This window comes from Epargyreus clarus, unplaced genomic scaffold (genome assembly GCF_041222505.1).
Source record: "Epargyreus clarus isolate Ecla_fem2 unplaced genomic scaffold, WU_Ecla_fem_2.2 ptg000002l, whole genome shotgun sequence".
NCBI classification, from domain to species: domain Eukaryota; kingdom Metazoa; phylum Arthropoda; class Insecta; order Lepidoptera; family Hesperiidae; genus Epargyreus; species Epargyreus clarus.
Window position 1 is genome coordinate 8,560,230 of NW_027332210.1, and position 22,265 is coordinate 8,582,494.

Genomic DNA, 22,265 nt, shown 5'->3' on the forward strand with positions numbered 1-22,265 from the left:
ATGTATATTAATTCTTTACAAATAAAATATAATGAGTCTGTATTATTGTAATTTTGTACGTAATTATTTTATCTATGTTAGTGTAATAATAAGGGCTTATTACAAGAAGCTTTAATTAAATTATTGTTAACAATTATAACCACTATTTTAAAATAGCTGCGTACCTAACAACCTGTATTTCGCAGTGGAAAACAAAGCAATAATTTAAACTTCATCGGACATTTTACCGCCAAAACATATTTTTAGTCATAGACATTGAATTAATGCTTCTATATCTGTGGTTTCAGGAATGTGTATGGTGAGGTCATAGATTAATAGGTGAGGTAGATTTAAGGAACATCATAGAGTGAATATTACAAAAAATTGCAAAAAAATATCCAACATTTTATTTTTGGACACGGACCACATACAAATGTTAAATTTTTCTTTACATAATCGTCGGTTCATTTTCATTGGATCACAATGACGATACAAACTGTTATACATTCTTAGTCCTATTTTTGTCTATTTTCTAATTAATTGTATTATGTACAGGGCAAACTGTGCAGTAGCATTAAATTGGTTTATTATTTATATCTAAAGCTAATCGTAATTGGCTTCCTTGGGGCGGCGCCACTCGGAAATTTATCAATTTTCTTTTTATTTACATCTAAAGGCAGATTATAGTTGAGACCAAACGTACATAATCACAACGTGCATTTTTCTCAATATTTCACTCATAGATTAGTAAAGATTACTCGCTCCTAACAAGAAAATGTAACCTTTTGACAATTATCACTGTCATCTATTTTCATGTTTGAAAAATATAAAAAAAAAATAGTAAACACTACGAATCACGATCATTTACGATTGAAACGATATTTCTTCGCATTTTTTCTTCGATTTTGTGTCTTAACTGCGCATGTCGGCATTATTCCGCGTAAATTACACCATGACAGAATTGTCAGACAGACTTAAACAGCTGACAGAATTATTTAATGGCTTCCTTACATTACAAGGCGGTGAGATATATATACTTATCTATGATTTCACTATGCAAAAAGCATGCTCTAAAATTCTTTGCATCAAAATTATTCTTCAGAGCAATGCTTGAATACGCCCGTTTGGCCTAAATTCTCTTAATATTTATTAAAACCAGTGCAAGCAATTTGATAAGTATTTTTAAAGCGTCAATAGTCGTTGCCGTTATCATCAATGACAACGACATTTTTTCTATTTTTTATAATTATCAAAAGCCTTTAAACAAATATATAAAGTAGGTACTACGTCTTTTAGTATAATACATTTGTTATAGACTCTTGCATTTTATTGTTTCTAACATTATAAGAATAGAATTTTCTCTAGTATTTTACAAAGCTTGCCTCTCTTAGTAACATCTAGTTACGCGACAAATTTAATATTATATATAAGATTAATAAATAAGGATATAATTACGAAATAAAATTGAAAACAGGGTTCCTACTAAAATAACAGTTTATTTACAGTTTAATGGGAAAATTACTATTTTTATATTATTTATCACGTTAGTTTTATTTATAGTAGCTATTTTTAAATACATTAACTATTTACAAATAGCTTCTTTCTTCCTAATCACATCGGTAATTTTTTGTTAGTTCAACTAGCGATTTTGACTTTCAAAAACGTGTAACATATATAATAGGAAAATGGTAACAGCGCCACGACACCGAGCGTCCGAGACTGCTAACTTAACACTAATGACGTCACACTGCAAATTAAGAGACCCATTCATCACAAGACAGAATTTAAACCTTAAATCACAGTATCCAACTGATTCATATACAATAAAAACAATAACTTACTATACAAAATAAAAAAATACCACTGAAATAAGTCGAGCCTAAATTTGATAGTTTAATTAAAGTTATTTAAGTCTTCCTCAAACAGTCATCTGATTCCTTCGCCTAGCAGCAAGTCTGGTTCTTCCTCTAATAATAAATTCTGATTATTGCTATTCTCCTCGTTCCCGGCTTCCGAATTGTTGTCTTTATTCGGATCATTGTCTATCTTATACAGTATGTCGTGGCAGAGCGGACACCGGTCTTGCACGTACAGCCACTTTCGCAAGCAAACGCCGTGGAAGAAGTGATTGCAGCGCGTTATCTTCGCCGAGTGCATCTCTTGGTAGCATATTGCACAGACGTCGTCTAATCTATTCAGCTGATCCGCTGAAGCCTCTCTTAGCGAATTAATTTTATTAACAGCTGTTCGCCGTTTCATGAACACCGACCACCCTGCTCGCGCTTCGCACCAGATGTTGAAGTACGCGTGTATGCACATCATTACAGCCCGAATCGCGCCTCCGGACTCGAACAATAGAATCCACGCTCCATTGAAGAACAGGAATATACCGAAACAGAACTCTATTGTGTTTCCGAAGGCGCGAATGTAATACACGTAGTCGTCGAGTTGCTCCCAAAACGTGCTCCGATAAGCATCGATCAGGAAAAGTGAGTATATCATGAGACTGACTACGACTTTCACTATGACCTCTATGCTGAACGCGCTGACCGCTAACAGCCACGTGGATATCGAATGCTGCGACCACAGGTAGACTAGTAACGAGATAGGGAATATTATGAGAAAAGCGCAGACGCCCAAGGCTCTCACGTGTCGGTGTGTGCTTGGATTGTGTGACGCGCTTAGGGACATCAACATTGGATTCACGATATTGTGCAAGAAATGCAAAAGCGCCGTGAAGAGCAAACAGAAGTTTCTGCACAAACGTATGAATCGTTTTTCTGGATTCAGCGACGTCAGTCCAGTCTGCAAAGCCAATATATAAAAGAGGATGGCGGACACCGTGCCAATACTCTTGTCCTCTTCTTCGTCAGTCAAAAGAATCCATTGGAAGAAGTTGCCGATGTAGTGACAGAAAAAAGAAATCACAGAAGTCATTCCGAGAACGGCCGTAATGGTCTCGCAACCCGTTACTAGCAAAGATTTTGTCATCGAAGCGAGGGACTGGACAGCTAGTAAGGTGGAAACCCTTATACCTTCTTCCGCTTCTTCGTCATAATTGTCCATGAGTAGGAGTATTGCGTGTTCTGCCACTCGCATCACCCAGAACACTCGTAGAACGCAAGGTACGTTCAGTCGCATCCACTCGGTCTCAACCAACGCCGAGAGTCCGTAGTTGCTGACGAACAGTCGTCCATGTTGGTAGCCAGCGTATATCACTTGTATGACGTTGTACGCTGATGACCAGAGCACGTACTTGACGAGACAGAGTGGTAACAGCGAGGAGAACACCGGCGAATGATGCAGCAGATTAGGCGGCACGGGCAGCATCGCCAAAAATGACGGAGCCATGAAGCTTATCGGTAGCATCTTTTGTATCGTAGGATGCCGCGGTCCCAGGTGAACGTTTCTGAAGAGGACGGCTAAGACGAACTGAATCGCAAAGTTTTGTATGACCAGGATGCCTGGTCCGTCGAGATCTAACAAGTTTTTCATGTTCAAATTGAGTATGTCTTCTAGAATGCTCGGTGAAGGTTGCGTTGTGGTTTCGAAGAGGGTAAGCGCCTGAATTTGCTTGATCGCCGACACGTTGGTCCAGTAGGAGACGAAGACTATTCCCAGCGACATCATGTAGAGGTAGACGATGATCAAGTGCTTCGTGTACAACACGAATATGCAAAGCGCTGACATACATCCTGGAAAAGAGAAAAAATAAACATTAACGACATACCCACAATGTTTTTGGTAGATAGCTTGTACAATTATGAGGTTTTTATTGTTAACACCTAGCTCGTATCTATAGACACTAAGTAATTACAACACCGTATGCCATTATCTTCCACTAACCTCAAATACATATGTAAGAAATTTTGGATCTAGGCTTAGGATCAAGTTATAATGTCCCATTCTGCAAATCGGCAGAATTTGGTATGTTTTAATATTTTGTACCAGGTCCAGGAATTAATTAGATATGGATTGGATGGATGGATACTATGGATTAAAAAAACAACTGTTTCTTCATAATTACAGCAGTGTTAAGTGCTGTTTTCTGGTTTAAAGGACGTGTCAAGGGAGACATTCTTTTCCGAGGTACCCCAGCTTAGTCTTAGTTTTAGCTTAGAGGTAGCGGCGCAACAGTGGTCGACCTCAGGTAGAACCTAATCTTATCTGGGGTGATTACCAATGTCCATGGGCGGCAGCAGTTATTTACCATCAGGTGGACAGCATGCTCGTCTGCTACTCCTATATTGCAAAAAAAACTCATTGCTTGACAACCACACGTAGGTTAATCAATATTCATCACAAATTTAAATTTGAATTAAAATTCTTTTATCACAACCTTGTATTATATACCTACAAGGTGAATACAAAGGTCAATATAAAATTCTAATACTATGAACGTTAAGATCTAAATATTTAGTATTAGATTTTTAGAACTAGATAAAAATCTTTCTCAAGCCGCAGCCTATGATATTTTTTTAATCGACTGTAACTCTCAGAGCTTAGCACGTTCGAACAAACAAAAAAATAAACAAACAATATATTTTTTATATTACTACTAGTCTTTGCCCGCGGCTTCGCCCGCGTTTAAAAGAAACCAATATGGCATACTAACATGCATAAAACTGAAACCATCGTGGGCTCATGGACAACAACTTTGCTAAAGATCATCACTTGATCAAATGCAGAGTTTACGATTAAATTGTTACTAATATCGATTAAAATAATCAATTTTTTGGTCCAAAAGATCAATTTTCCGATAAGTCGATCTTAGATTGCCAACTCTACTTCCTGTGGGATTTCCGGGATAAAAACGATCCTATGTCCTTTCTCGGGTCTCAGACTATCTTTATACAAAATTTCATTAAAAGGCGTGAAAGGTTCAGTGGTTTAGGCGTGAAGAAGACGCAACCAGACAGACAGACAGACAGAGTTACTTTCGGATTTATAATATTAGTAAGGATAGATAATATTACTATGATTAATGTAATATTTATTCACACGTGCGGGAGGACAGGTTATCGAAACTTGTCTAACAATGTATACATAATCATGTATGTAAATATTTTTTTATTTCTTGTATAAGTGTGTATAAGTGTTATTCACTATGCATAAAAATAACGAAGACTGATATGAAACTGTTCGAAAATTTTAATGTCTTTATATTTCGATTTTTTTTTCGTCTGAAGTATCCTTGCGACCGACTCAAAATTGACAGCGGTCATACCTCAAACATGACCCACTAATGTCCTTACCGCAAATATTCCGCAGACGCAAGAAAGCATATTTAGAAGTTTTGCGATCGTATATTTCGGAATTACTTAGTCCTTTGACTTTTGAAGATTAAGGTCAGAGCGATGAAAGCGGTGGCGCGGACCGGTCCCGCCGTGAAAGCTGATACGTCACCCGTGACGCACTGAGAGATCGCTGATATTCTGTTAGATACGTTACATTTATGCTCAGAGTAATTATAAAGTGAGTAAAGGTTGAAATTGACAGGTATGACGGGGACGGTAACAGCACCAAATCTTTTTTTAGTTTCTGGCGTTCCGAGGTTCAAATCCCAGGCACCTCTGATTTTTCAAAGTTATGTGCGTATTAGAAATTAATTATCACTACCTTAAACGACGAAGGAAAACATCGCGAGGAAACCTGTATACCTGAGAAATCTTTAAGAAAAGTTTTCAAGTTGAGAGGAGGCCCGTGCCCAGCAGTGAGACAGTAATGGGTTGATGATGAGTTCTGGCGTTTTAGTGGTATGGTCTGGATGTCGTTTGGCTGACATTTGAGGCTTTTTTTTATAATATAAGACTAGCAGACGAGCATGCAGTCCACCTGATGGTAAGTGGCTACTGCTACCCGTGGACATCTGTAATCAACCCCAGATAGGATTAGATATTCCTACCTGAGGTCGGCCACAGATGCGTCGCTACCCCTGAGGACTAAGCTGGAACGCCTTGGAAAAGTCTGTCTCCCTTACCACACCCTTCAAACCGGAACACAGCAGCGCCTAACACTGCTGTTATAACAGAAATAGGTGTGGCGGTGGTGCCGCCGGAGTCGAACCACAAAGTGTTCTACCACCTTCAAACCATGCTACCATGTTATTATACAGGAGTGGCATCTGTGATTCTTCAGATACAACCCTTGTTTTATATGGAGTTGATTCCAGGTCTCCAGATGTTGTGGCCTATATCATCAAACTGCATGCTCGTTTGCTAGTTCTATTTTATAAAAATTACAAGTCCATTGGAGTACAATCAGAGGCACAGGAGGTAATACCATCATTACATACAGGGCGAACAGTCATAAGTGACATAACTCAAGTTCAAGTAAAGCAGTCTTTTTAAAATTCCGTACCCAATGGGTAAAAACGAAACTCAATTACTAAGCCTACGCTATCTGTCCCTTTGTCACAGCCTCACAGGGCTCGCTTAAACTTGAAATATTAAAAAAATTAAAATAAATGCAAGACACATATATTTCCGAGTTTTTCTTTATTTTTATTCTTTATTTGAGTTTCCGACTTTATCTATTGTACCTTGATATTTATAGAATTCACAATTAATTTAGTTGTACGGCTACTATGATAAAAAAAATTAAAATGATGTGGTGGTACGGAACGGGAGTTCTGCCTGGCACGCGTCACAATAGCTACTTACGTCACAATATACAGACACATTTTGGCAACAGTCTCTTTAATAGTGTTCGTCATTCGTATTGTATTTGATTCCATTTGCGCCAGACATGTCTCTTATCGAGCGATCAGTCGGGCAACTTGTTTGTTTTTACGAAAGACAGTCATGGTTATCGCAGGTGGTCTAATCCAGCTATGAAATATTTAAAGCGATCGAATGGTAAGTAGAAATAGGAACAAAAATATAAAAGGGAGTTATCAAGTTAGGTATAGGTTTAAAATGTGTGCCAAGTTCCAAATAAAGCAATTCCTTTAATCATATTTGTAGGAATGTAAGGGTCTGCGCTCACGGTATCATCTGACGTGCCGTGATGATGATCGTCGATATAAAAACAAAGATACGGTGTGCTTAGGAATGTTGTGCATCCTAATTTTTATTTTATTTTCGTCTTATTCATAATTATATTTTACGCGTCGCATCAAAAATAGCTTGCCTAGTTGTGCCCGTAGTAAGCGTAGATCCTAAGTCTAATTTTCAATTAATTTAAACTTAAATATGTTAACAAGAGAGAAATTATATGTAACATACATAAAATAATATGTGTACCGTGTGGAGTAGCCCTAACAGCTCTACGTCATCAGCATTGTTTCGCAGATAAATCGACCGGAAACAACTGACGTAGGCTCATAGAACATTCGCTTAGCATTATATATATTTTTTATTTACGGTAGCACTAAAAAAATCAGAAATATAAAAAAGAAAATTAAAGAAAAAATCATGGCCAAAAATTATAATAACGTTGCAGAAAAACGAGCAGAGCAAATTTTATATGAAAGTTTGTGGTTATTGTAAAATATTTGTCATTCAAACATTTTACATATTATTAAAATTATTATAACCCTCTTAGATTAGAACAGATACAAAATTAGAAGGGTCATGGTTCGCCATAACAGGTACAATAACCATCTATTTCTCCTTAAGAACAGGAATGTTAAGCGATGCTGTGTTCTGGTTCAAAGGAAGACACTTTCAAAAATAGAAGGAGGCTTTCCAAATAGTCCTCAAAGATAGCATCTTTGGTCGATCTCAGATACTATCCTATTTCAATTAGGTAATTACAGATGACCGTAACAATGACCTATCATAAGATAGACTGTATGCTTTTGCTAATTACATTTCATACTAATTATACTTTAAAAACTAAAAACCATGCTAAAATTGCACAAGGAAAATAGTTAATCCTGATTCCTGACGATCCTGATGAGGTGAATGGGATAAAATTATTAAAATCGTGTATTGTCATCGGTTCTTGATAATTGTTCAAAATTTTAAATTAATCGGACCGTTCGTTAAAGTGGGTAAAAATCGTGTTCAAAGGTTCCGTTGCATACATACATGCAGGTCAAGCTAATAAAAGACTGGTAAAAAATATAAACTGCTAATCCACGCAAGGTTATTGAATTTCTACACAAGAACCTTTTATATTGAAGGTAAAAAATCATCAATACAATGAATACATTATGCCTATTTAATGAATAGTAAATAGTTTATAGTACATTGACACAGTACCAAGTGTACAAATACCACACGTATATGACTTATGAGTCGAAGGTTGACGCTCTTTTTGGGGTTCTGCAAAAATAATGTAAATACGGAACCGATGTTTTTGTTCATGTGTTAATCGGACCCATGTCGGGCCAAGAATTTTTCAGAAAATAAAAAAAATATTTGGGCGTATAGTAATGTAACACTTGAACTTTATAGTGGGCATAGTCCGTGCCAAACTGCTAGTCCGCTCTGAAGTTGTTGCGAGCAGGTGTAGTCGTACAATTTGCTATGGCGACGCGATTCATTTCTATATTCAGAGCGGACTAGCAGTTTCACGCGGACTATACTTACGAGTATGTCGTGACTTTAATACATCGAACTCTACACAAATACTATAAGCCACCGTTTTTCAAATGCACGGTTGGTTTGTACGCACACAGCTATTTACAGGTTACAGCTATTTTTATTACAGATACCATAATTCATATTTTTATTTACTGTGTTATCTACACTGATATTATAAAGAGGAAAACTTTGTTTGTTTGTTTGGTTGTAATGAATAGGCTCAAAAACTACTGGACTACAATGTTTGCCGGGTCAGCTAGTAATTCATATTTTTATGAACACTGAATTATTTGAACTGGTCGCAACTGCACTCGAGCAATGATTTATTATGATATGTATTAGCGACAAATTGTCCCGTAGATATGAGTTAGGAAGTGATGCTTTACAAAAATGAAATTAGAAAATCGTCGTTTTCTGAAAGCTGGTACATATGTAAAATTTACTATTAAGTTAAAATTAAAACTACTTCGCAACAATCCGCTACAAATATGTATGATGGTATATATTTTAAACCATGCAGTATGGTTTAACTCAAAAGCATGTTTTTCCGCAAAGTAACGCCTGATACAATCAACTATGTAATATTTACTGTTGATACGTTTAATATTATTGTTGAGTTCAGAATTTCTATATAGAAATATTTCTATATAGAATATAGAAATCTATATATAAGTTCTGATGGTAAGAAATCCCATTCTACTAATTCGTAATTTATTTATATATATATATTAATAATTTTAGAAAACATGACAGAACCTTCAGCGAGCCATACTAACTCGCACTTGACACTTCACAAACTAACAATTGCAAACAATACCTATACCTTCTTTAGTCATACGTACAAACAACCTCTACAAACACAAAATTGCATGTGTGTTACCAGCCTAGACTGCGATTATCCAGTTGAGTTTAGAACAAGGTACCAGTATGAGGCAGCGGAAGGCCGAATTGATCCACGCGAATTATCATCATAACCGGTGTGTATGTATTCAACGTAGTTACAACACGGTTGGGGTTTATATCATGGAAGTGGCACCAGCTTGTAGTCCTGACGGTAAGTGGGAACTGTCACACAAGGGCACCTATAGGCTCAATTTACATTGCCGCGGAATGGAATGGAAGCGAATTTTTGCAAACAAATTCTGCATAGCATAATGAACTTTATGTCAATTGTGGAACGTAGAAACTAAATACATGCCAAAAAAAGGATGCGCGTCTTCCGGGGAATCCTCGCGCATTCTCGAGAATTCCCTAAACAACTGTCGGCGCCGTCTGTGGATTTTGTCACAATTGACATAAAGTTCATTATGCTATGCAGAATTTGTTTGCAAAAATTCGCTTCCATTCCATTCCGCGGCAATGTAAATTGAGCCATAATCGGTCTCGGTAGGATTAGAATGCTGAATGTATCCAGATGGCTCTAGATGCGTTGCTACTCTAGAGAACTAAGTTGGAAAGCCCTGTGTTAGTGTGAGTACTGAACTCTTCAAACCAAAATACAGTAGCACTTAACACTGTTGTTTTAAGGCAGATAGATGTGGCGGCGGTTCCGCTGGTGTCGCAAAAACAAAAGGTTCTTCTCCTCGAAGGAGGGTTGCGGACTGCATGCGATACTAGACTTCTCTTTTGTGAGTTTTTTTTTTATAATTTACGAGTAGCAGACGAGCATACAGTCCACCTGATGGTAAGTGGCTTCTGCCGCCCATGGACATCTGTAATCAACCCCAGATAGGATTAGATGTTCCTACCTGAGGTCGGTCACAGATGCGCCGCTACCCCTGAGGACTGAGCTGGAACGCCTCGGAAAAGTCTGTTTCCCTTACCACACACACCGGAACACAGCAGCGCCTAACACTGCTGTTATTAGGTAGAAAGGTGTGGCGGTGGTGCCGCCGGAGTCTAACCACAAAGGGTTCTACCACCTTCTATCGATACAGTCATAAAGACGAATATATAAAACAGACCCAGACCACGAAAAAAACATTTAAGTAATATAATTGAGATGTTTATGTGTAGTTTGAACCGGCTACCCTCTACGTGACAGACTAATGACCGCTGCGCAACGGATCGTCGTTTTTGTCTACATTGTAAAGTAAAATAATTTTTGTGATTTTCAGCTTATCTACGTTAGGTACGTAGATAAGCTGAAAATCACAAAAATAATTACTCGTTTGTAAATTAGTATTAATCCCATAATATTATTAAAAAACTGCATGCGCTTGGGCATATAAATTTATTACTAATTCGAAGGTTTTAAAATTTAAAAACAGTTCACAAAAACTAAACAGTATCATCCACGAGTTATTACCAATTGGTAACAAGTTGTTCTGAAATATTTCAATCAATCCGTGATGTTGTCAGTGCAAAGCGCGCAAGTTTTGTATGAAAATCTTTAGAACAACACTCTATAGCTCCATATATTTAATCTCTTTGTCAGTAATTAGCAGTAATTTAGCTCCAGCTCCACATATACTATTACGTTAAGTTGACATTGTCAAAAACATTTTTTTTAAATGATGTGTGTTATGGAGTTTCTTTCGTCGCTTCTTCTCCATAACGAAACACCTTGTGAAGTGGTGGTAGTTGTATTGACATTCAAAAAATGCTCTGTAAAGAACCTATTTTGAATAAAAAAAATTGATTTGATTTGATTTTGATTTGTAATGATAAGTAAATAATAATCATGATAGGAATAAATATATTTAACCAAATTCGGTGGTGACGTCACAATCATCGGTCACGATCACGAAAAGTATCACGAGGTCGGATGTCGACATCCAATTCGCAACAATTAATACTTTGTGAGAATCGAAATTTGGTAACGGGAGGTCAATGACCTTGAATGCAAGGGTTCTGATTTCTGTACGAATCCGTGTACATTGATCGGTTGATAAGCGTGATGTGAACTGATATGCAAAAAGTAGGTTACTTAATTATTTTTAGGGTTCCGTACCAGAAAGGTAAAAACGGAACCCTATTACTAAGACTTCGTTGTCTCTCCGTCTGTCCGTCTGTCACAGGGCCCTATCTCTGGACCCGTAATAGATAGACACTTAAATTTTTACAGAGGATGCATAACGGTGTCCGCTATAACAACAAATACTAACAAACTGCTATTGGATATTTTTCCAATTAAGTTTTGAACCGTTATGGGTAGACAGTTCAAATTTTCACAATGTGTGTACTTTAATGTCTGCTATCATAGTAAATACTAGAAATGTAAAAAAAAAAGAAAATTTTGGTTACGGAACCCTCCAGGTGCTGGTTTAACTTGCACTTTGCCAATTATTTCAAAAAATGTCCAAATTGGTTTAGTAATAAACGAACTTCAAATAAAATATGAACAAGAAACGAAATAAATTTTGTATTGGATTTTTTTTAAATATAGTACATAGTACAAACGAGTATGAAGCCCCCTGATGTTGCGTGGTGACTACTGTCTATGGATATACGTCAAGGACCAAATATAATAGGATAAATAGGAAAAAAGATCTACATGAAGGCATTCAGAGATATATTTCTGCCCTTGAGAAGTTTAAAAGGTGGTAAAACCAGAATAATTCGCTCGGAGAGTTACTACCACCTTTTTCTAGTAAAGCAGTTTCGGTGTGGATGCCAGCTTACCTATAAGGCGGTCATCTTCCTCTCGAAGGTCATCTCCTCAAGAGTGCCAACACATCCCTTATCGCCACAAACCATCAGATGGACTGCAAGCTCGTTATTATAAGAATAAGTTGAAATATATTATTATGTCCTACCACTACTTTGGCCAGCGCAGTGGACTAAGGCCTAATCCTTCTCACTCTGAGAGGAGACCCGCACCTAGCAGTGGGACAATAATGGGTTGATGATGACCAATACCTTGAAACCAGAACACAACAGTTTTACGATGCTCTTTTAAGAAATATGAGTACCATTGGTGCCGTAGTCGTGTCAACAAGAAATCTACCAAGTGGTACCACCACTTAGTAGATTTCTTGTTAAAATTAAAGTACCAACTTTGGCCATATTTTGGATTTTTTTCCAATCTGTCGATCTAATACTTCATAAATCTATCTTTCGCTTTTCCGCTGGCATCCAAAGGTTAATTTGCGATGCAATAAAACAGGCTCCCGTTCGCAACGACGAGAATTCAGTACCAGAAAGTGTTTCACAACTACCTAGGCATGGAGAAGGGCTAAGTAGTTCAACGACTGTCGCAAACATACTAGTTACGAAAAGTCTAGCATTAGATTATTGAAAGAATCCGATAAAAACTTTATTTTTGTTCAAACTCTGAGGCATCAGGGCCTTATAATAGTAACACATAGAGTAGTGCTAATAAATAGTGATAATTAAACATTACATTTAAATATGTAATGTTTGCTTGGCACTGGCTACTGCTGTCTATGGACATCTGTAATCAACCGCAGATAGAATTAAGAGTCCTGCATATGAGGACGGCTACAGATGCTACCGCTGAAGCCTAAGTTAGAGTACCTCAGATAAGAATATCTCCAATACCATATCAAATAGACAAATGCTAGTTTAAAAAAGTACAAACCACGCTAAAATTGATAAAGGCAAATCTTTAATCCTAACGATGTGTATGAGGAAAATAGGATAAGATTATTGAAATCGTGTATTGTCATCGGTTCTTGATAATTGTTTAAAATTTTGAATTAATCCGACCGTTTTAAGTAGGTAAAAATCGAGTTCAAAGATTCCGTTACATACATATTACAAATGTATGTACAGGTCAAGCTAATAAAAGCGTGGTAAATAGGTGTGGTGTAGTACTTTCGGAGTCGAACCACACAGGGTGCAACCGCCTTTTAATTATTGATTGTCTTTGAAATACTATAACAGACTCCTTTAAACTCCTTTTGATTATTGATTGTTTTAAAAATACTATAACATTATTCTGCATGTAAATGTAATGTACATTAAACAGTAATGTATACAGAAACCGGTAATACCGTTAACCGTGCTTAACCTAATGTTTACATCTTTAACATGTTTTATAAAATGAGTTGTTTCGTTTCTCAGAATGATTTAATACCCGAAAAACGTTTTAGCACTACTCTGTATGTTGACGATATTCATTGCTATCGTATGATACGCAAATCGATATCATAAACTAGTCATGATATCATAATTATCTATACTAATATTATAAAGAGGAAAATTTTGTTTGTTTGATTGCAATGAATAGGCTCAAAAACGACTGGACCGATTTTAAAAATTCTTTCACCATTCGAAAGCTACATTATCCACGAGTAACATAGGCTATATTTTATATGAAATATATTTGATAAATAGTTTTTGAGGCGGTACAAAGTTTGTCGGGTCGGCTAGTATATTATAAAGGAATTATGTTTGTATGTTCCATATTATTTCTGATGTATTTTCTCTTTTCTAATAATCGCATTACATCCCGCGAGACGGAATGGTAACATCGGTCTGTCACGCAATGGTTTCCAGGTTCGATCCCCGGCCAGACATCCAAAAGATGACTTTAGACCTGTGTTCTGGGTTCTGTATATGCGTCTTTGTGTGTGTCAATTGCATCTTGATACAGGAAAAATCCTGTTATGGGTCTGTGAATCTTAAAATTTCATTGTCATCGTTCAAGAGATACTGCCCCGTGACAGACGGACGGACAGCGAAGGTTTAGTAATAGGGATCCGTTTTTACCCTCTGAGTACGGAACCCCAAAAATGACAATGAAAAGTCCTATATACCTATCTTGTAAAAGATAGATGGATTAAGACCCATATTAACAAGAGGTGAATAAAAGAACGTCAATAGATGACGCAAAGGAATAGTACCCACCTCGGTGACGTAGGGAAACAATTGAGCCAGTCAATTTAATCTTTATGATCAATCTATAAATTAATCAATTTAGGAGTCTTTTTGTGGCGCCAAAATAACTGCCATTTACTAAATATATACACATATCAACCAACAAATAGATCGATTGTTAAATGAATAACAACAGATTGTACTTTTTAGTTTTACAATAAAGTATCAGTGTTTTAAACTTTTTAAACATATTGACTAAAGTTTATGACGGGCAAAAATATAAGATGGAAAGATTTTTGAAAGAAGTGGTCACTTCCGCCCATGGCAATATATTCTCATGTAATTGGTTCAGTTGGTTTGTAATGAAAAAAAAAAACGCTTTCTACTCCAATAGCCGCGCTTCTACACTAATAGCCCCACACTAGGATTCCGTACATCGTGGGTGCCATGGACACACACAAACACCCAGATGCAGAACAGAAATTAAAATTTATCACTTAGATATATTACAATAACCGTGGTGGAGCGGTCAACACACTGTTCGGCCGCGCACAGGGTTCCAGGTTCGATCCCCAGCCAGACAGATATCTAAATGATGAATTTAGATATCTGTACCGGGTCTGGGTGTTAATGTATTCGTCTTTGTGTGTGTCCATGGCACCGTATTTCAGATTCAGGGTATCGTAGTGTGGAGCTGTGAGTGTAGAATGGGTTTATTTATTATATTATTGTATCAGTTTGGCCAGGGCAACTGAAATCTAAATTCACCATTCAAATATTTGCTTGGCTGGGGACTGAACGCGGAACACATGCGTCATACTGGACAGGCTGCAAACCTTTTTAAACTGTGAGAAACAGACAAATGTTTTCATAAAAGCAAATTCTTGGCCATTAATAAATCGGGTTATAACTGCCAAGGCCACGAGTATAATTGATGCACATCATGTTAGAAATTCTAGAATATTAACCAGTATTTTTGCATATTACGTATCAACCTACACTTAATCAATAACATTGTTATATGGTGAGAAAAAAAATCGACGAGATCACTATTTTAGGATACATTAAAACGCGAATCATCATTATCAATCCATTACTGTCCCACTGCTGAGCACGGGTCTCCTCTCAGAATGAGAAGGATTAGGTAAACCATATTCCATCGCGCCAACCAAGTGCGAATTGGTGGACTTGACATTCACATACTATAGAAAACTATTCCTTTTAGATTTCTCAGGTATGCATGATTCCTCATGATGTTTTCCTTCACCATTTAAGCAAGTCATAATTAATTTTTAACATTTATTTATTTATTAGAAGAATTATTTATTTATTTATTTATATGCACATAACTTTCAAAAATCAGAGGTGCATGCCTGTGGTTTGAACCTCGAACTCTTCGATTAAGATGCCGAATTTCTCAACCACTAGGCTTTCCATGCTTTGTTTTCTATACATTCGTTTAATTAATGTGATTAAATAAATAATACAATTGCAATATACATTACACACATATTATATGAGCACATTATGAAATTAGAAATTATATTACAGAATGATTTATCAATACTATCTGAGAGTCAACTGTACTCATTGTTATCTGAAGTAACAAAAGATTACATATTATAGATATCAGTGAAAAGATTGACAACTACAGAAAGTACTTGTGTATGTAAATTACTGTTTTAAGCTTTCATATCTTGCAACATTAGTAAAAGAATGATTAGGCGAGATACCCCTGTCACTATATATATAAATCAATAAATGTATTGATCGGCATGTTAATGCGCAATCGTATCAAATCGGGGTGCGCCAACACATGGACCCTTAATTTATTTAAGTAAGTAACGTTATGTGACAAATTAAAGGAAAAGGAAAATTTTGAAGAAAATACGTATTTTTTCATACATTTGCATACTAATCCTTAAGGATTATACATAAATACATATGTCATAACATGGAAGAATTTTTGGTTAATCAACTAATTCTTCGATGTTATGACGTATATGTTTGTCACTTGCGAAAATAAAACGGACACATTAGCGTCATAGGATCGTATCCAATGGTGGTCCTATGACGCTTTGATCTGCCTATTTTAAGAACAAATCTCCCTACAATGAAACATTTTTGATTTATGTGGAAACGTTATACTTTTGCGGAAACTAAAGCTAGGAAAAAATGTAAATAAAATAGTTATTTAGTCAGTACGGCCCGACCTTTATATGATAAATCCTTGACGATCCTATTTCGTTTTATTAGCCAAACCTACATCCAGTATTCATTGTAATTTATGTTGTTACTGTTTAATATTTTTATTACCTGCCTTACACTGCACAAAAAAGGGCTTAAATAGCTTAGCATTTATAAAGTATTTGTATATTTCATATTTTTGTTTGATAAAACCTAATCAGTTTCCATAGCAGTGGGGCCCCATTTTTTTATTTGCCCCAGGGCCCTTGGTTACCTAGCTACGCCACTGAGGGAGACATTTCCTTCCTGAGGTGTTCCAGCTTAGTTTAACTTAGCTTAGTAACAGTGCATCTGTGGTCAACCTCAGGCAGGAATTTAATCCTATCTGGGGTTGATTACAGATGTCCATGGGCAGTAGGCACATACCACCAGGTGGTGGTAAAAATACCTGTTATAAGGTTTTTAAGTCGTGAAAAATACTAGCAAATTTAGAGGACAAGTTTTTACACAACTGGCTAATTGTTCTCAGAAGTAAATAGTATAATTTCTATAACAAAAATCCTTTGCACCAAAATTTTCCTTATACTATTGACATTACTTATATGCATAGTGCACCTATGTTGTATGTATTCAAAGAAAATTTCCAGTATTAAAAACTGATCTGGACAGCATTATTGGCATTATAGATGTCTTATAAGTATTATAAATTTACCGAATTATTTTTAGTTTATTGGGGGCCATAATCAACTCAAAAATTTCACACTGAATAGTAATAAAAAACTCAAATACTATTAGATAGTTAATTGTATCAGGCGTTACTTTGCGGAAATCCATGCTATTAAGTTAAGATTAAAACTACTTCGCAACAATCCGCTGCAAATATGTATGATGGTATATATTTTAAACCATGCAGTATGTACCACCATGCATGTATGTGTATGAGGGTGGTACATACTGCATGATTTAAAATATATACCATCATACATATTTGTAGCGGATTGTTGCGAAGTAGTTTTAATCTTAACTTAATTCAAATACTATTAATTTTTTTAATATATATGAGTAGCAGACGAGCGTTTAACACTGTTGTTATTAGGCAGAAATAGGGGTGGTGGTGATGTTGCCGGAGTCGAACCACAAAGGGTCTTCACAGTGTTTTAGACTTTCCAGTGACAATATTGTCAATAGACACATAACATAATAATGTTGCTGGGTTTTTACTAGTATTATTATCCTCTTTGTTTTCTATACATGATTCATATGTTTTCAATATACTTAATACCACTAATGTGAACACTATAAGTTGTCCCAATAATAAATGTACTCCAAAATGATAGCATTTGTTTAAATTTCTTACACACAAATTATAAAAAATAATGGCAAATAAAAGTCTTCCATTTTAATTTTCAATTTGAATTCAAACAAGTAATACATACATGTTTCTTCTGTTGTAATAATCAATTTTAAGATTTATTGTACTTGACTATTAGAGTTGAATTAATTTAAATTTGTTTAAGAACTGAATATGGTAATAATTTTTTAATTAATTCTCGGGTAAGTAATGTTCGTAAAACAATGCAGTTATATTCATTGGTACTGTTAATAAGTTTATTAATCAGTACATAATGAGACATTGTATTATCTAGTGAATAATATACTGAAATTAAGTGGTTTTATAGCAGTGAAGCTCACATATATCCGTGTTAAGTATTTACAACAAAGCACATATATATTTTTTAAAATTATATATATATATATATATTTTTTAACAATTGAACAAGTAAAGGACCATGCAGTCCACCTGAGGGTAAGTTGTCACAACCACCTCCGGTCATCTTTAACTGACTCTAAAACTCTATTATTAAAAAAATACTATTATTTTTTTTATATATTGAACATTTAACTTAGCTAACACAGTATAAAGATAGTAGGTAGTTTTTTTGCAGTTATTTTAGTGTATATTATGAATTTAAGTAATTACTCTAATGTAAATAATATTCTTATAAAAACATTAATCTGATGACAGCACAAAAAGTTTAAATTTGTGGGTGTAAAAATATAAAAATTTGTCCAGAAGTATAATGTTAATGGGTAATAAGTTTTTTTTTAATTTACCCCGAATCAATGCCATATAGATAATAAATAGGGAACGTTTTTAATATTGTTTATAAAATAGGTTAAGTTTCAATGATTTTGTACCCCTACTTACTTTAACTTACTAATAATATTAATAAATATATATATATATATGGTGTCTAAAATCACTCAAGCTGTTATAAACAGTTCTACTTAATTTTGTCGAAAAAGGCTTATTAAGGCTTTTATTCCAACCTTTACTGATTTTTATTTGTTCTACAGCCAAAACAATAGCACCTTTTGTCACACACACACAAATACAGAGAAATATGACGCAAACTACATGTAAACATGGATATTGTTTATGTGCAACCGAATGAGGGTAATTAAACACGAGTTTAAAACAAAATCTTGTCGATTTATACCCAACTAACGCAGAGTAAACAGCGTGCGCGATGTCGAAATGTCGTTGAGAAACCGAAAGGTCCTTCAACTTATTGCAAAATTCAATTTACGAACGAAATTAACGTACGTACCTAAACAGCAGACGAAGAACTTGAATAGCGTGATGACGAACGCGTTGTAGAACTGGGAGTCATAGTAGTTCACGTCCGAGTTGGTGATATCGACGTGGTCGACGGTCACGTTCGACAGCGCCGACACCTCCTCCCCGCCCGACACTGGCAACCCCAGGCTGATCTTCAGGAACTCATCCACCACAAATAACGGCGGAACTCGCAGTAGAACCTCCACCAGCGCGAGAGCCTTCGACCTCAAAGACATCATTCATTTAGGCTGCCCGTCGCACGCACCAACACTGACAATTTTGGCGGCCGGATATCAACGCCGACCGCGAAGGGAGCTCTCGGTTAATTTTGATTTTCTCTACTATTTTGAGATCACGTAATAAATGTACGAAAATAATATGACTGAAATTTTTGCGACAATAAAATTTGACATGTTAAATAATGTGTTGCCAAGCTGCAATTTCGGTTTTTCAGTTTTGAGTGTTGCTATACTCAATAATCTCAAAATTAAAAAAAAAAGAAACAATTATTTGCAACAGTTGTGGCAATTGAATTGTTTTTAATACTGACATCATTGGGGGAATAATCTTATGTATATATACATATTTCTTATTAATTAAATAGAAACAAATAAATTATTTGATTATTAACTTGCAGACGAAATAATAGATGGCACTGAACTCAATGAGAAGTATTGATCGGTCTAAAGAAACATGAAACATATTAACAACATTGCTTTTAATTTCTCATAGGAGCGCTTTTTGTACGCCATTGTTATATTACCGGATGTAATTTTCGAGATTAGTAGTTCATTAAATTACTGTCGTAAGATGTACTAAGCTTAGGTCTTCTCTCAGGGAATCGAACTTGAATCATTGGAATAGAATACCTCTAATGTTACTGCTAATATTTCGTTATAATTACATAGCTTCGATCAAAAATTGTTGATCGAAGTTACATAGATATTATATCGATAGTTATAACTCAGAGTAATGCTTTTATTTACCTTTCTGTCTTCTCCGGACTAAGGTATAATAGGCCTTTTTTACGAGGGGTAAACCTTCAAAAGGTACCCTATGCCGTGGGAGCGACACAGGGTTATGTGGGATTCTTACCGCACTAAAACCCCCCCGGTGGCCGTCCTCGGCGCTGCGTAGAGGACTCCGGGATCTCCAAAGGAACGCAACCGAAGTCCTCTTAGCGCGTTACCCCGTCGGGCTCCGCCCAGGTGAGCATGACGCTCGACACTCCGTCTAGTGTGCACGACGGTATGCGACCACACATACCGCCGTCCTTCCCGGGGTCGCTGGCCGGGCGGTTCGAGCTCCCACTCTTGCCACCCGCAATCTCGGAAGCCCCTTTTAGTCGCCTCTTACGACAGGCAGGGGATACTATAGCCCTATTCTCATCCCAGAACTACAGGGACAAAGATTTAATAGGCCTGCACAGTGCACAGCCCATTTTAATGGATAGCAGCCAGCGTTAGCTGAATAAGTAATTCTAATAAATCTTTTAATAGTAATAAGATTAATTATTCCAGATGGAAATTAAAAGCAATCTTCAAATATTTTTCACTTGTTGTAAAAAATATCAAATTAATCAATAAATCATGCAAATTATCTACTTGATAGTATTTCTAATTCACATTGTTTTTATGATTATGTGTTATTGTTGAAATCATTTGAACCAAATATTCATTACATAGGCACAACATAGCTGTATTTATTTAAAATTAATTACATAATGTTATACTTAATGAAATAGTTTATTTCAATTTCACAATTAAGTTTTTCACAATAATATAAATAATCGTTCAAAGAATTGGACCGTAACAGTCACGTACGCTAATATTATAAATGCGAATTGTTGGCTATATTTTCATGTCTTAACTACACGGTTATGTTATCATCATCAACCCGTTACTGTCCCAATGCTGGGCACGGGTCTCCCCTCAGAATGAGAAGGATTAGGCCATAACCCACCGCGCTGGCCAAGTGCGTATTGGTAGACTTGACATACATTTGCAATTTTTTTTTATAAATCTCTCATGTAAGCTGGTTTCCTCACGATGTTTTCCTTCACCGTTTAGTAAGTGACAATTAATTTCTAATACGCACATAATTTTGAAATAATCAGAGGTGCGTGCCTGGGATTTGAACCTCGGAGGTTGGAGGCCGGAGGAGGCCGAGTTTCTTAACCACTAGGCTATCACTGCTATAACTACATACCCGATTGTTATAAAATTTTGTACACGTTTTGTCGCGAGTTCGGGGAAGGACGTAGGGTACCTTTATCCAGAAAAAAAGTACTGTCCCCGAGGGATTGTTTCAAACCTCTGATTGTAAGCGAAGCTGCAGGTAAATGGTAGTATTTATATAAATGCAATATAATGAATTTCTGAAGGTGGTAGAAGTGACACAACAATATTAAGCGCTGCTGTGTTTAGGTTTGAGGGTGTGGCAAGGGAGACATTTTTCTAAGGTATTCCAGCTTAGTTCTCAGGGGTAGCGGGGCATCTGTGACCGACCTCAGGTAGGTAACTAATCTTATCTGGGATTACAGATGTCCATGCAGAAGCCATTTACCATCAGGTAGACTGCATGCTCTACTACGCCTATAATACAAAAAAGTTAGAATATTTTTAATTTTACAAGCCAAAAGTTGTGAAAGGCGGCCATATTTGAATCGATTCGTATTTGTGCGGCTTCAGCCTACTACGGCTTCAGCGCAGAGCAAATTGAAAACGACCCATTGTGCTTGCAATGCTCAAAGCTCTGAGGGAGAAACTTCGGTAAAAGTTTTACTTTTACTTTGCTATGTTTGTATTTATACCTACTTATAGGTACATTTCAAGACTTTACCCGATTGTGAAGGCATTTTCGAGCTTATGTATAGGTACTTATTTCATCCTTTGTCTCGCCCTACATCCCAAATGGCTTAATGGACTTTAAGATACCTACCTATGAGGTAGGCCACCCGTACTATATTATATAGTATCGTACTATATTTTAGTCATTGCTACTATATATTATAGAAAAACAATATAGGACGAAAATTACTATATTTTTATTGCTAATTCAAGTTTAACTGTGAATGGGACGCACCCGCAGCGCTGTATGTATGTATGTATGTATGTATGTATTTTTGAACGAAACTCATTCATGTACGTACTTTAATATAG

General features: G+C 36.1%; 1 protein-coding gene across 1 annotated transcript; it reads right to left on the reverse strand.

Annotated features, from left to right (window-relative positions):
- Nucleotides 1-363: 363 nt before the first annotated feature.
- Nucleotides 364-19,543, reverse strand: Trc8 (TRC8 ring finger protein). Its single transcript, XM_073079669.1, has 2 exons — nt 19,094-19,543; nt 364-3,674 (listed from the first exon to the last, which is right to left on the reverse strand). Exons 1-2 carry the CDS (start codon nt 19,341-19,343, stop codon nt 1,906-1,908), a joined length of 2,019 nt encoding a protein of 672 aa, XP_072935770.1. The 5' UTR covers nt 19,344-19,543; the 3' UTR covers nt 364-1,905.
- Between the last annotated feature and the right edge of the window lie 2,722 nt (nt 19,544-22,265).